Raw genomic sequence first — 14911 nt, forward strand, 5'->3', positions numbered from 1 at the left:
TGTGTGCCTACTGAGCGTGGCGCAGTGTTATCTGTACTTCTTTGCTGGACTTGGAGATTGGTTGTTCCACTATGCCATACATTTCTTGACCCTGCTTGGTTGTCATTGTGTTTTGTTTTGGCGTCATTCTTGCTGCTAATGTACCTCTACGGAAATAGGATTTTGATAACAGATTAAACTCAGCATGCTGCTACTAATTTGTCTACATACTTGCGACTGATCCATCCTGATGTCTGCCTTCGCGGCTGGATCCCAAATACATGCTGGTTTCTTGACCGGTGGTGGATCGGAGATTGCCTGCTGCTCCTAAATTTGCCCTCCAACCTTGCTCGTCGTTTCCTTGCTGCTTATTCTACACAACTCATACAGAAATTTTAAATTTGGATTAAACTTACTATTTGCTGCCAATTTGTCTACATACCTGTGATTAACCAAACTCAAAACAACTCCTATGTATGTGACTGGCTCTGGTGCATTTACTGGATACTCATACAGGAATAAAACTGCAATTAGAAATATTAGATGAAATCATTAATCTACTTAAAATGAATCTGTCTACCTAGTGAAGCTTTCCAGTCTCTATGGTTCTATACCTGCTGATATTATATGGCGCTATTAATTTGGGACCTGTTAATAAGTGCTGTGTGTCTACTGAGCGCGGTGCAATGATATCCGTGCATCGTCGCTGGACCTGGAGAATGGTTGTCCCACTGTGCCACGCATTTTTGACCTTGGCTAGTTGGCGTCGCGCTCTGCTTTTGGCGTCATCCTTGCTGCTAATATACCTCTGCGGAAATAGGATTTTGGAAACAAATTAAACTCAGCATACTTCTATTAATTTGTCTATATACTTGCGATTAATCCATCCCGGTGTCAGTGATACTGATTTGTAGGACCATGGATTAATCAGATGCTGCCTGCTACTTCTTTATCTGCCTTCGCTGGCTTTGCTTGGCATCCTCTTGCTGCTTGTCCCCCATAACTGGAACAATAATTTAAACTTCGATTAATCTTATCATACTATTACTTTTGCGTCCACATACCTTTAGTAAATTCAACCTGGATGTCTGCTATGCAGTTGGCTCTGCTGCCTGGGCTGGACTCTCAAACAGGAATAAAGCTACAATGAATCTGCAGACAAGTTTGCAGCAGTACGATGAATTAATCTGAATTTAATTTCCATTATAAGGTGTGGAGAGGTACTCATAAAGCAACTCGCAGATCCAGGCTTGTATTAGCAGATCAACCTCACACCAGTGGCCACAGGAATTGAGATTAAAGAACCTCGGCAGGTGGGCAGATTTATTTGGAGTGGATTCATAAAAATAATTTAATTCAAAATTACTCATTGTAGCTTTATTCCTGTTTTGAAGATCCAGCACATGCAACAGAACCAACTGCATAGCAGACATCTAGGTTGAATTTATTACAGTGCAATAGTAATAGTATGGCAAATTTAATCCAAAAATAAATTATTATTCCAGTTATGGGGGACAAGCAGTAAGAGGACGCCAAGCAGAGCCAGCGAAGGCAGATAAAGGAGTCGCAGGCAGCATCTGATCAATCCATGGTCCTACAAATCAGTATCACTGAGCCACGTTCAGTAGACACACAGCGTTGGCGAGTTAGCAGTGCCATATCATTTCAGCAGGAGTAGAACAATTAAGATTGAAATTTCACTAGGTAAGCAGATTTGTTTTGAGTAGATTAATGAAAATGATTTCGTTTAACATTTCTAATTGCAGCTTTATTCCTGTTTGAGTATCCAGAAGATGTACCAGAACCGGTTACATACATAGGAGCAGAATAAGTTTGATTGAACACAGGTATGTAGACAAATAGGTAGCAGCATAATAAGTTTAATCCAAATTAAAAAATTCTGTATCAGTTGTGTAGGATAAGCAGCAGAGAAAACATCGAGCAAGGTTGGAAGGCAGATATATGAGCAGTAGGTGATCTCCGATTTGTTTCTGATTGAGAAAATAGTATGCATTTGGGATCCGACTGCAAAGCAGACATCAGGATGGATTAATCGCAGGTAAGTGGGCAGATTAATAGCAGGATGCTGGGTTTAATCTGTTTTCAAAATCCTATTTCCGTAGAGGTATAAAAGCAGCAAGGATGACGCTAAAAACAGGACGTGATGTCAATTAGCCAGGGTCAATAATGTCCGGCATAGTGGAATGACTGTTCACCAAATCTGGTGACGATGTACGGGATACATGATAATTAGTATCCCAGATAGCCGCTATGGCAGGATTAGCTAATATGTGATCATCAGGCAAACGTGGCCAAAGGCAGGTTACTGAAGGAACGTGGGACAAAGTAGTACTTATAGTATCAAAGGTTGGTAAGGTAATTCTACCTTCTCTTGACTGGACAGAATCATGATCTTCGTCTAATTCATTTTCAATTTGCAGTTTCAATCTGGAAAGCCTATCGTCTAGTTGCTGCTCAGGAGTAGGTGGTGGAATCTCACTCGGAGAAAGTGGAGTCATAATAAGACGTTGGATGTATTCTGGTTGGTATTTAATTTTCTGCGCTGTTTCCCAGCGCGTAGAAATACCGCTTCGGAGTCTACGTGATAAAGTGTTTACCCAAAACATCGAGGGGCGCTGCAAAGGATCACGTTCAAGTTCTAGGCGTTCTCTCTCTTCACGAGCTTCAGTAGCTAATTTTTCTTTAAGCCTGTTTTGTATATCTGTTTGTTGTTGTTCAAAACGTATTAAAGTAGGGAATGGATAGTCAGGAGTAGCAGAGGATTGTTGTTGATGTTGCAGGAGCAGCTGGCGGAGTGGGAGAAAGTGTTTCTCAGCTTGTTCTTTATATCTTGACCTTTCAAGTCTGTCTGGAATAAACAATTCAGATAGAATACGCCTAGCTTCTGGATTTGGATGTGAGACCAGCGAGGTAGCAAGTCTTTCACGGGATATAGAGTAGATTTCGTTGACAGATTTAATGTTATACAAGTCGCGTATAGTTTGGTTTCTGACATATCGGCCAGCTTTAGAAATTTTCCGGAATAGCTTACTATGTGCAGACTCCATTTTCTGGAATTGAGTGTTAGAAATAAGAGCACCCCAAATGGGTAAGGCTTACTGCCAAATGGGGGCAAAAATTTGCTTGTAAAGTAAGATTTTACTTTCAACTGCAAGACTACTTTTATTCCCAATAATCCAGTTAAGGCTAAAAGCAACTGAGCGGGTACGATTTATGAGCATTTTGATATGGTGGTGAAGAACAAGCTTTCTGTCCAATATAAGTCCAAGGTATCGGTGCTTGGGTTCATTCTTTATAAGTATTTCGTTCATCTTAGGTGATTTAGGTCCAGTAATGGTGGAAATGGATCGCTTTGTATATAGGACATGGACCGTTTTGCAAGGATTAAGAGTAATACACCAATCAGAGGCCCATTTAGTGACATGTCTGAGGAAGTATTCGTTAGCACGAATGGCATCATGAGCTTCTTTCCTAGTACAGAGTATAATGGTATCATCAGCATACGTAGATAATAGCATATTACTAAGTCGGTCAGGATTATAGACATCATTACGGCTAATTATTTCAGGAATAGGCATATCTGAGGTGAAGATCGAATAAAGAATGGGACCCAAAACACTCCCCTGTGGGACGCCGGCTTTGACATTTCCGATTCGGGATGATGTTCCATTTACTCCATTTACAGTAAATGTCCGATTACTTAAGTAGCTTTCTAGAACACGATAAAGTAAAGGAGCTTAACTAGTTTTAATAGGAGACCCTCATGCCAGACACGATCAAAGGCCTCACTCACATCAATGAAAACAGCAGAGCAGAAGGAGTTTTGCTCATAGGCAGATAGAATGTGTTGAGTGACTCGTAATAACTGCTGCTCAGTGCTATGTTGTTTTCTAAAGCCAAACTGATGAGAAGGAATGGCTCGTTCAAAGTCCTGGCAGTTAAACATCCTATCCATAAGTAGCGTTTCAAATATTTTAGAGAAGCCAGCTAGTAAGCTAATGGGTCTGTAAGAAGCGACATCATAGGGACTTTTTCCTTGTTTGGGAAAATAACCATATCTTAGAATGCAGTTGTAAATTTGGGTAAGATAAAGAATAGCTTTTTGAGGCAGTAACTTGATAACCTTGTTATCAATCCGGGCCAGCAGCTTTCTTGTTTTGAAGGAGCTTTATTTTGGAGTGCACTTCATTAGGTGAGATGGGTCGGAAGGGGACACCAACGCCATTAGGTTTATTGTCGAAGGATTCACGATAGATCCAGCTTGGAGCAGCCATTAAAGATTTTTGGAGGCGGACTACTTCTTTTTCAGCAAGGACTTTAGTTCTAAATTCAAGTGGATTAGTAAGTTTAGGTGAGAACCTCTCCACCAAGTGAATAACAAAAGCATTTGATTTGTCATCATTATTTTTGGTCCAAGTAGTTGAATGATTAGCGCCATTAGGCCAGTTAGGTTCAGGTTGTCTTTTGAATTGATTTGTAATTCTCCAGAGCTTTTGAATACGATATCGATCAAGTGGGTCAATTTTGTTGAAAATATTATTGGTCCTCTTAATTTTTTCATCTCGTAAGGCTTAAGTAAGCACCTACAGGCAGCCAAAAAATTTTTTCTGGCAATAGGGGATTGCACTGCGATAAGAAGGCGTTTCATCTGGAACTTAGCATCTTGGAGTTTACGAAGTTTTTGATTAAGAGGAATTCTCTCAGGACGATTGGAATGACGAGTTCTTATAAAACGAGTAGCCAGAGAGGCGGCATGGTAAATGTTACGATTAAAGATGTCGATCGCATCCTCAATGTCTTGACCACTATTCATGTCTGTGTTGAGCAGTATAAGTCCCGATCAAATATTTTGAAATTTCTTAATGTTAGCGCCAGAAGGGAGCAGTCGGTGAAGTATTTGAGAGCTAGCCACGCAGACATTTATTGAGAGCTTAATAAATATAGGCAAGTGATCTGATCGCAGATCAACTGTAGAGTAAGTAAGAGTTCTGTAATAATGAAGGCCAGAATAGACTGCAAAGTCTATAGCAGACGGGAGTTTTCTTTGATCGAAGGGAAAATGAGTGGCCCCACCCGTAGCCAGCACATTAAGTAGCGCGTTTGAGTGTATGCATTCAAGAAGAGATCTACCCCTAGGGCATTCCAGCATTCCAGTCTCCGCAGACTATAAACTTCGAATTTTTGGAAAGGCTTTTGAAATGAGCAAATAGTCTTTGAAAATGATCTGTAGTCCAAGAGAATGTTGGTGGGCAATAAATTGGGCTGATAACTATATCCTCGTCATTAGTAGTGCGCAAAAAAATTGGAGCACATTGTAGAAATTCTTCCTCAATAGGTTGCAAGGCAATATGTTTTAGTTTAGCATTAACATAGGTAACAACTCCCCCTTTTCTATTACCAGAGGGGTGGAAAGCAGGATACAGTAAAAACCCTTCAATATTATAAGAATTATCTGCAGGAGCATTGGAGCCAGGGTTTGTAGGTAAGCGGCTTTCCATGACCATCATAATGTCAATTTTATTTGATTTAATAAAAAATTCTAATTCAGTCATTTTGTTATTTAGTCCACAGGCATTCCAATAGGCTATGTTAATAGAATTAATATTAGGTTCGCTTACAGGATTTCCAGAATTGGGCAGTGGATTATGGAATACACTCCGCTGCAGAGGAGCAGCAGTGCGATGATTGATTGATGAGTAACTAGACATTAAAGGAGTCATTAACAGTAGCGGGTAGTGGCAGATTAGAGCCAGTAATGAGTGAGCGCAGGAGAGTGATGAGAATATCCAGCTTCTTGCCCATCTCACCTATAGAGGACAACCAGCGATGCATTAACAATGGGAGATCGCCGTGTGCTGGTGAGAGAGGGGGCCAAGACATAACAAGTAGCCGCCTTGAGGTAGGTTGAGGATGATAAGAAGAAGAACAAGGTTGTAGAGCGTGGCAAGTGTCCTCATATTGGTGTGATTGGTTGATATTAGGGCTGGGCTGCTGCTGAAATTTGTTTAAATGATTATCTGCAGGGTTACGTATGTGGAGGATTTGAGTGCATTTATTATCAGGGTTATTAATTATAGATTTTTTGCCTGAATTAGATTTCACCTACGGGGTGTTAGCTTTATTTGATTTGAGTTTGTAATCAGGTGAAATGACTTTTCTACGCCCTCGAGGAGGCAACTGGTGATCACTATTGTTTTCCCAGGCAAAAACCTGCTGTTGTTGCAATGAATTCAGAGATAGGTGGCGGTGCTGCTGCTGACGACTGACGCTATGACTAGGTTGGGGATTGATCCTCCCCTTGGATTGAATTGTAGAAACCTGAGAATTAACCGTTGTGTGTACTTGGTAGGAAAGGAGCTGAGACTTGGCTTTTTTAAACGCAGGACACCCTTTATAGCTAGCAACATGGCCAAGACCACAATTGGCACATGTAGGATTAGCAATTTTAGTTTTAATGCAATTCGTGGATGGGTGGTTGCCTGCACACTTAAGGCAGACAAAATCACGACGGCAGAAATTTTTTAAGTGCCCAAAGCGTTGACATCTATGGCACATAACTGGTTCAGCTCCACATAGCTGTCGTTCGTTTTCCTGGTTTTTAGGGGCAAGTTTATTAATGGTTGCACGGTCACTAGGAGTCAAGTTAAGGTTAGGAGAGAACCTAGGAAGCCTATAGGGTGTGGAACGACTTTTGTCAAGGGGGCCATCATAGGTGGCAATAGATTTAGGTAGGGTATCCACGTTTCCATTTAGGCTACCTTCATATTCTTCCATACTAGGATCCATATTGTTGTTACTGCTAGGATTTGAGGATGGCTGCTAGGATGGCTCCAACATTTCCATGTGCAAAGTACAGTCTCATTAAGGATGATGGTGTGCCAGTACAGTATAGTACAGTAGAGTACTTATTGTGGTGGTGGAGTTTGACGTGATGATATTAGGAGGAATGTAACAGCAAAGTGGTGATTTAGTACAGTTCCAATACAATCAAACACATAATTGGGATGAGGTAGACAACGTAGGTGTAACAGGTGCATGTAAAGACTGTCTATGTGTATAGCGTTACATACCCAATGCAGATACATGTGGTAGTATGCGCACATTAAAATTCACGTGGAACATTTTTTAAAAGTTAATTAAAAATTTGTTGTGAAAAGTTTAAAATTTTAAAATTGAGGGCGCACACTACTCGTAGGATTAGGATAACACACAGGATTAAAAAAACACTTTGTATTTCAGTTTTTCAGTTTTCAGGGCGTGCCTACGGTGAGGTCACAACTAGGACTGATACTACCAGAGTGGTTACAGCTTTTTATTTGCGTAATATACAGCATTTACTTATACTAGTACATTTTATACAAATATTAGATAACATAAGAAGCAACTATTAACAAGCTTATAGAAATAATTGAATTACTAACAGTTTTAAACTTTTGAGGAACATGTAAGATTTGGAGTAACAATAAAAAGAGATACTAATGGAATAGCTGAAGTATTTTAAACGTATATACAGGCTTAGCGTAAGGATAATTATTTTTTAAGATCATAGAGACCGAGCGTCAACCTGGGATACTGGAGGCCAAGTCAGAGGTCAGAGCGCTGGGTAGATGGGAGCCGAATTGGAAAGCCGGTACTCAATGGCAGAGTAGCTGGTAAGAGGCTACCACTAGAGTTAGGAATTCAGTACTTAATAACAAAATTTGAAGGAGTTGGTATTCAGGAGCCGAAGGTGAACGCAGGCGTGGTTGAGCAGTAGTGATGTAGAATAAATAGCAGTAGAATACAATTAGGTAGTTACAATGAGTATAAAAGAGTATTGACTTCACTTAGATAATAGTAATTTGCGATCGTAGGGTCCGAGCATCGACCTGAAGTCCTGGTGGCCAAGTCAGAGATCCAATTGCTGGGAGGATGGGGTTGAATTGGAAAGCCGTTGCCCAATGGCAGAGTAGCTGGTTGGAGGCTACTACTGGAGTTAGGAATACAGTGCCCGATCACCAAGTTTGAGGAATTGGTAATCAGGAGTAGCAGATGAACGCAGGTGTAGCTGGGCAGCAGTGGTGTAGTTTTAACGGCAGTAGAATAACAGAATTAAGTAGTAACAAAGTAGTGATAATTAAGTTAAGTAGTAACAATGAGTACAAGAGGTATTTAATTAATAGGAGAATAAATTGAGAACGTAGGGTCCGAGCGTTGACCTGAAGTCCGGTGGCCAAGTCAGAGATCCAAACACTGGGAAGATGTGGATTGAATTGAAAAGCCGGTACACAATGGCGGAGTAACTAGTTGGGGCTGTTACTTGCCCAATCACCAGATTTAAAAAATTTGGTTTGGTTGTGGATGATTGGCGAACAGGAGTTGCAGTTATATGTTATGTCCAGACGCCGACATGCGCTCCAGGTGGCCAAATCAGGGGACCAACGTCAGGAAGATGGGAAGTGCTTCGTAGAGCCGGTGTACCAAGGCAAAGTAGTTAATTAGTGAATATGCAGTATAAATTCGGATGTACATCAGCAGGAGATAATTGGAGCAGGAGGAGTCATCAATTTGTCAGATCGTTGAGTTGCAAGCAGAAACAGTAGGTGCCTAGAAATTTGGAGGAGTAAATAAACAGAAAAGGTATGGTTTTACTGCCTTTCCCGGCAAATCCGTGCCATAGGTATCAAATAATTTAAATTTGGCTGACCATTCAAATGTCAGATTTATTTTCAGGAAGTATAAATCACCAGGAATCACTCATATTTTGAAAGTATATTTTATTTCCAAGTGGAAAGCGAAATTTTAGATCACCAGTAGTTGGCCAAGCAGTAATAAAAAATGTTTTGCAGATAATCACTTTGTTTACAATTTAATTTGGATCTGCAGGCATGCATATTAGCTTTTAGGTAATGCAGTAGAAATGTAGGAATAGCATTAGAAATTAATAGAGTAGTCATAGTAGGATTTCAAAGCAGCGAGGAATAGCATATGAGGCTGGATGGTAAATTATACCATTTAAAAATGACGATCACGTATTTAATATAATTGGCACTGTTGATATGTAGATTAAGTAGCATTGATTTCGAAGACTACTTTAAATATTTCAATTGTTGGATTTTGCCACATAGTCACATTGGTGAAAGCTTGATTAAAAAATCAAACAAAAGATCAGACCGCCAGACTAACGCCGATTTAGCAAAAAGAATCGATCACAACAAAACAGAGCACATTGCCAAAAATAATATTTTTTCCATAATTCCATATTGTTGTTGTTGCTGGTATTCGATTAGGTGGTGGTTTCTGTTTTGATCAAACCGCCGAATTACTGCCGATTTATTAAAAACTCGAATACAGATAACCACAAACACTGCAAAACTGATAATTTTCCTATTATTTTGATTAAATCCATGTTGATTTTGTTGATCATTTTTAATATGCGGTGGCTACTATTTATCACATGAGATTATTGAGGCTGATAATATAATATCACAGCTTGATGTATTGGCATAGAGATGTAATGGCACAGAGGTGGATTAGCACAGAGGTGGATTGACGCAGAGATGGATTATCACATAGATGTGTTGGCGTAGTGTGAGATAAAAAATTCGTAGTAGTGCATGTAATGGTGTAATGATAGATTGATGTATTGGTACAGTAGGAAGTGTAATGTAGGATGGTGGATTAGCGCAGGTGGATGCATTTTCAGTGGTGGATTGGCGCAGCGTTAACACAGATAAATCACAGATGTAATAATGCATGAGAGAGTCTGTATATGTGTAATCTGCCATATACACAGAACAGACACATTGTAGTAGTATGCGCACATTAAAAAGCTCACGTAGATCATTTTTTTAAAATAGGTTAAAAATTTGTTGTGAAAATTAAAATTAAAAAGCGCACACAACACAGGATTCTAATAGTACATTTGCCACAACATGTATGATTTAATTGAGTCCAGCACTGATCAGGTTTAGCATTAATTAGGTGTGGCTAACATATACACATGGCGGTTTCACGTGTGGAATAAGAGCTTTCACAGAATTTAAATTTGCACATAAAAATTAGCCTCAGTCAAAGCTAATGATTTAATAGTTTGTAGTATATAATTTAGTAACTTTTCCATTTTATTTATTGTTTTCAGGGCGTGCCTTCGAAGAGGTCACAACTAGGACTGATAGCCACTACCAGAGTGGTTACAGCTTTTTATTTGCGTAATATACAGTGATCACTTACACTAATACATTTTATACAAATATTAGATAACATAAGAAGCAATTAATAACAAGCTTATAGAAATAATTGAATTACTAACAGTTTTTAACATATAAGATTTGGAGTATCAATAAAGAGAAAAGTTAACAGAATAACTGAAGTATTTTATAAATAATGCAGATTTAGTATAAGGATAATTATTTACTAAGAACGTTGAGTCCAAGCGTCGACCTGGAATCCTGAAGGCCAAATCAGTGGTCAGAACGCTGGGTAAATGGAGAGCGAATTGGAAAGCCGGTACTCAATGGCAGAGTAGTTGATTGGAGGCTACCGCAAAAGTTAGGAGTTCAGGAGTCACAGATGTAAACAGGTGCAGTTGGTGAGAAATGATGCAGGTTAAGAGTAGTAGGATATAATTTGGAGCAATTAAATAATAGATGCAACAGAATTAGGTAGTAGACAATGAGTATAAAAGAGTTTTGAATTCACTTAGATAAAGATAAAATTCGATCGTAGGGTCCAAGCATCGACCTGAAGTCCTGGTGGCCAAGCCAGAGATCCAAACGCTGGGAAGATGAAGCTGGATTGGAAAGCCGGTGCCCAGTGGCAGGGTAGCTGGTTGGAGGCTGCTACCAGAGCTAGGAATACAGTGCCCGATCCCCAAGTTTAGGGAAATTGGTAATCAGGAGTCACAGATATACGCAGGTGTAGTTGGGAAGGAGTGATGTAGATTTAACAATAGCCAACTGGAATATCAATCAGCAGTCAGGGGTAGCAGGTGCCTGAGAATTTTGAGGAGTAAATTAGTAGGAAAGGTATGGTTATACTGCCTTTCCCGGCAAATCAGTGCCATAGTAATCTTATAATTTAAGTAAATTGGCTGACCAGTCAAGGGTCAGATACATTTGCTTATTTAAGGTAGAGCTTCGTTTAGTTAAACAGCATGTATAGCAACAAGTTGCTAGGTAGTTAGAAACAAATGTTTCAGAGACAGGGTTGCTGTGTGATAGCAACATAAAGAAACTGAGCGTCAGAGTGTAGGGTAGGAGGGCATGTGAGGAATATACATGGGTCTCGCTCTAACCAATGACTTTAAGCATAACTGGCAAAGCTAAGTTAGTATTAGTGCAGTGTGCAATGCAAGAAAAACAATAATTGAGTAGCACATGTTGTTTACAATTTTAGCAATAAGTTTTCTCGTTGCAAATCCATTCGCAATCAAGAAATCAGCGCCTGCATAGGATGTAGTATCAGGGCAAACATCAGCCTTTATTAATCCAAGGTATGTGGCAAAATTTGTAGAAACAAAACAAGTTCATTCTGACAGTTAATAAGTTGAACATTATCTAGTAACAGGCAATTATATTTGGAGTAAAAAAGCAGGAATTATTAGATGCAAAATTTCTTATTGCAGATCTATACACCAAAGAATCCAATATGTGTACAGGTGTTGGCCGTCAAGCAGAGTTTAAGTTGGATTAAACACAGGTATGTACATAAGTTTACAGCAGTATGATGAATTAATAGATCCAGGCTTGTATTAGCAGATCAACCTCACACCAGTGGTCACAGGAATTGAGATTAGAAAGTTACAGTAGGTGGGCAGATTTATTTGGAGCAGATTCATTGTAGCTTTATTCCTGTTTGAGAGTCCAGCACAGGCAGCAGAGCCAACTGCATAGCAGACATCCAGGTTGAATTTACTACAGGTATGTGGACGCAAAAGTAATAGTATGATAAGATTAATCCAAGTTTAAATTATTGTTCCAGTTATGGGGGACAAGCAGCAAGAGGATGCCAAGCAAAGCCAGCGAAGGCAGATAAAGAAGTAGCAGGCAGCATCTGATTAATCCATGGTCCTACAAATCAGTATCACTGAGCCACGTTCTGAGCCAGGGAACTAGTATGTGATTGAATTCCAACTGCAAGGCAGACACCGGGATGGATTAATCGCAAGTATATAGACAAATTAATAGAAGTATGCTGAGTTTAATTTGTTTCCAAAATCCTATTTCCGCAGAGGTATATTAGCAGCAAGGATGACGCCAAAAGCAGAGCGCGACGCCAACTAGCCAAGGTCAAAAATGCGTGGCACAGTGGGACAACCATTCTCCAGGTCCAGCGACGATGCACGGATATCATTGCACCGCGCTCAGTAGACACACAGCACTTATTAACAGGTCCCAAATTAATAGCGCCATATAATATCAGCAGGTATAGAACCATAGAGACTGGAAAGCTTCACTAGGTAGACAGATTCATTTTAAGTAGATTAATGGTAATGATTTCATCTAATATTTCTAATTGCAGTTTTATTCCTGTTTGAGTATCCAGTAAATGTACCAGAGCCAGTCACATACATAGGAGTCGTTTGAGTTTGGTTAATCACAGGTATGTAGACAAATTGGCAGCAAAATAGTAAGTTTAATCCAAATTTAAAATTTCTGTATGAGTTGTGTAGAATAAGCAGCAAGGAAACGACGAGCAAGGTTGGAGGGCAAATTTAGGAGCATCAGGCAATCTCCGATCCACCACCGGTCAAGAAACCAGCATGTATTTGGGATCCAGCCGCGAAGGCAGACATCAGGATGGATCAGTCGCAAGTATGTAGACAAATTAGTAGCAGCATGCTGAGTTTAATCTGTTATCAAAATCCTATTTCCGTAGAGGTACATTAGCAGCAAGAATGACGCCAAAACAAAACACAATGACAACCAAGCAGGGTCAAGAAATGTATGGCATAGTGGAACAACCAATCTCCAAGTCCAGCAAAGAAGTACAGATAACACTGCGCCACGCTCAGTAGGCACACAGCATTAACTACTAGGCTCTGAATTAGTAGCGCCGTATCATTTCAGCAGTCTCGGAACCATTGAGATTGGAAAACTTCACTAGATAGGCAGATTCGCCTTGAGTAAACCAATGGAAATGACTTCATCCAATATTACCAACTGCAGCTCTACTCTTGTTTTAGTATCCAGTAACTGAACAGAGCCAACCACATGTTTAGGAGCCGTACAAGTTAGATTGTAAAAATTCAAATTTAAAAATTCTTTGTCAGATGAATAGGATAAGCAGCAAGAAAAACATTGAGTAAGGTTGGGAGGCAGATTAGGAGCAGCAGGTGAACTCCGATTTGTTACTGGTTCAGAAGCTAGTATGCGTTCAGGATCCAGCCGCAAAGCAGACATCAGGACGGATCAATCGCAAGTATGTAGACAAATTAATAGCAGTATGCTGAGTTTAATCTGTTTTCAAAATCCTATTTCCATATAGGTATATTAGCAGCAAGGATGACGCAAAAAACAGAGCGTGATGTAAATTAACCAGGGTCGATAATGTATGGCATAGTGAAACGACTATTCTCCAAGTCTGGTGGCGATGTACAGGATGCGTAATAATTAGTATTCCAAATAGCCGTTATAACAGGATAAGTTAATATGTGATCGTCAGGTAGTCGCGGCCAAGGGCAGATTGCTGAAGGAACCTGGGACAAAGTAGTACTTAAAGTATTTGTGGTTGGCAAGGTAATTCTGCATTGGCTGAACAAAATCATGGTCTTAATCAAATTCGTTTTCAATTTGCAGTTTCAGGCTGGAGAGCCTATCATCTTGTTGCTGTTCAGGAGTAGGTGGTGGAATCTTACTCAGAGAAAGTAGAATCATAACAAGACGTTGAATGTATTCTGGTTGGCATTTGATTTTCTGCACTGTTTACCTGCGTGTATAAACACTACTACGGAGTCACCATGGTGGAGCGTTTACCCAGAACATCAAGAAGCGCTGAAAAGGATCACATTCAAGCTTTAGGCATTCAATCTCTTCACAAGCTTCAGTAGCTAATTTCCTTTAAGCCTATTTATATCCGTATGCTGCTACATTATAGAATCAATCCAGTTTTAAATTCCTGATTCAGTTATGGAGGAATAGGAGCAGCGAAATACGCTAAGCAGGCTGAAGAGAGCAAATATAGGAGCTGCAAACGAATTCCTAAGACTGGCAGATTGGCTAGAAAAAGCAGTCAATTTATCCAAGGATACGGCAACGATACGTTACTCAAGTGGGTGCTTAGCAGTTGGTCAGGACTCCGTCAGATGAATAGCTGTTGGATTGAATGATGCCAGTAAGTAAGAGAAGTTGATTTGGAGTAAGGCAGAAGCAATAATTTTATTTTCCATCATAGATTAACTCCCAATTGAGGGGCAGACTGAGGATTAATTACAGGAACGTAAATAAATTAGCAGCAGATTGTAGGAATTAACCAGTTTATAGAATCCTATATCTGTTAAGACAGATTAGCGACGAAATTAACTCCGATCATGTCTGGAGAGGGCGAGTAAAAAGAATCAGGAACAGCAGCATAAAAATAGAATTAAAAAACCAGAATTTTATTTTTTCCAGAATTTTTCCAGAATTAAGAAAACCAATTTTAGTTTTAATGAATTATATTTAAGTAGTTTAAGTAATTTTGTGTTAATAAAATGTAATAAATCATCGATCAGATGTGAAAAATTCAACCAGTTTGGTTATTGAGTCCAACTTTTTGGACAGTCCATCAACGGTGCGGCAGCTGCGAAGGACAGCCTTGAGAAGATCCTCAGGAGGTGAGCCTTCCATAGGGGGCTCTCCGGAGAGGGAATCCAAGTCACTTCCAGGGGAACAACTGTGGTCAGGTTGGTCCGACGAGGACAGCCGCTGAGATGGCATTCCTGGCCTTTCCA

The 14911-nt window shown here is 39.8% G+C and overlaps 1 protein-coding gene across 15 annotated transcripts; it reads left to right on the forward strand.

Annotated features, from left to right (window-relative positions):
• The first annotated feature begins 1240 nt into the window (after positions 1 to 1240).
• On the forward strand, positions 1241 to 14707 carry LOC108126352 (uncharacterized). 15 transcript variants are annotated; one of them, XR_011444148.1, is made up of 17 exons: positions 1241 to 1292; positions 1355 to 1416; positions 1485 to 1683; positions 1746 to 1826; positions 1889 to 2038; positions 2103 to 2355; positions 2421 to 2521; positions 11606 to 11679; positions 11739 to 11900; positions 11962 to 12147; positions 12212 to 12439; positions 12502 to 12582; positions 12653 to 12794; positions 12859 to 13401; positions 13468 to 13718; positions 13779 to 14313; positions 14374 to 14707. XR_011444148.1 is itself a non-coding variant. In XM_070282836.1 (12 exons), exons 1-3 carry the CDS (start codon positions 5756 to 5758, stop codon positions 11821 to 11823), a joined length of 306 nt encoding a protein of 101 aa, XP_070138937.1. In that variant the 5' UTR covers positions 5030 to 5755; the 3' UTR covers positions 11824 to 11900; positions 11962 to 12147; positions 12212 to 12439; positions 12502 to 12582; positions 12653 to 12794; positions 12859 to 12993; positions 13050 to 13401; positions 13468 to 13718; positions 13779 to 14313; positions 14374 to 14707. The 15 variants fall into 15 exon arrangements, 7 of the variants coding, with proteins under 7 accessions (XP_070138940.1, XP_070138937.1, XP_070138938.1 ...); XR_011444149.1 differs by lacking the exons at positions 1241 to 1292; positions 1355 to 1416 and having other exon boundaries at positions 1543 to 1683; positions 2103 to 2346; XR_011444151.1 differs by lacking the exons at positions 11739 to 11900; positions 11962 to 12147; positions 12212 to 12439 and having other exon boundaries at positions 1278 to 1292; positions 2103 to 2346.
• Positions 14708 to 14911: the final 204 nt, after the last annotated feature.

Source organism: Drosophila bipectinata, unplaced genomic scaffold (genome assembly GCF_030179905.1).
Source record: "Drosophila bipectinata strain 14024-0381.07 unplaced genomic scaffold, DbipHiC1v2 scaffold_55, whole genome shotgun sequence".
Taxonomy (NCBI): domain Eukaryota; kingdom Metazoa; phylum Arthropoda; class Insecta; order Diptera; family Drosophilidae; genus Drosophila; species Drosophila bipectinata.

Bases quoted from the DNA above. Each gene is read 5' to 3' on its own strand.
- LOC108126352 (XM_070282835.1), top strand. From the start codon at position 5,756: ATGAGTGAGCGCAGGAGAGTGATGAGAATATCCAGCTTCTTGCCCATC. The intron at 5,900-11,605 runs GTAGGTTGAGGA...TTCTTATTGCAG, and splicing joins TAACAAGTAGCCGCCTTGAG to ATCTATACACCAAAGAATCC. The intron at 11,680-11,735 runs GTATGTACATAA...GGCTTGTATTAG, and splicing joins TTAAGTTGGATTAAACACAG to CAGATCAACCTCACACCAGT.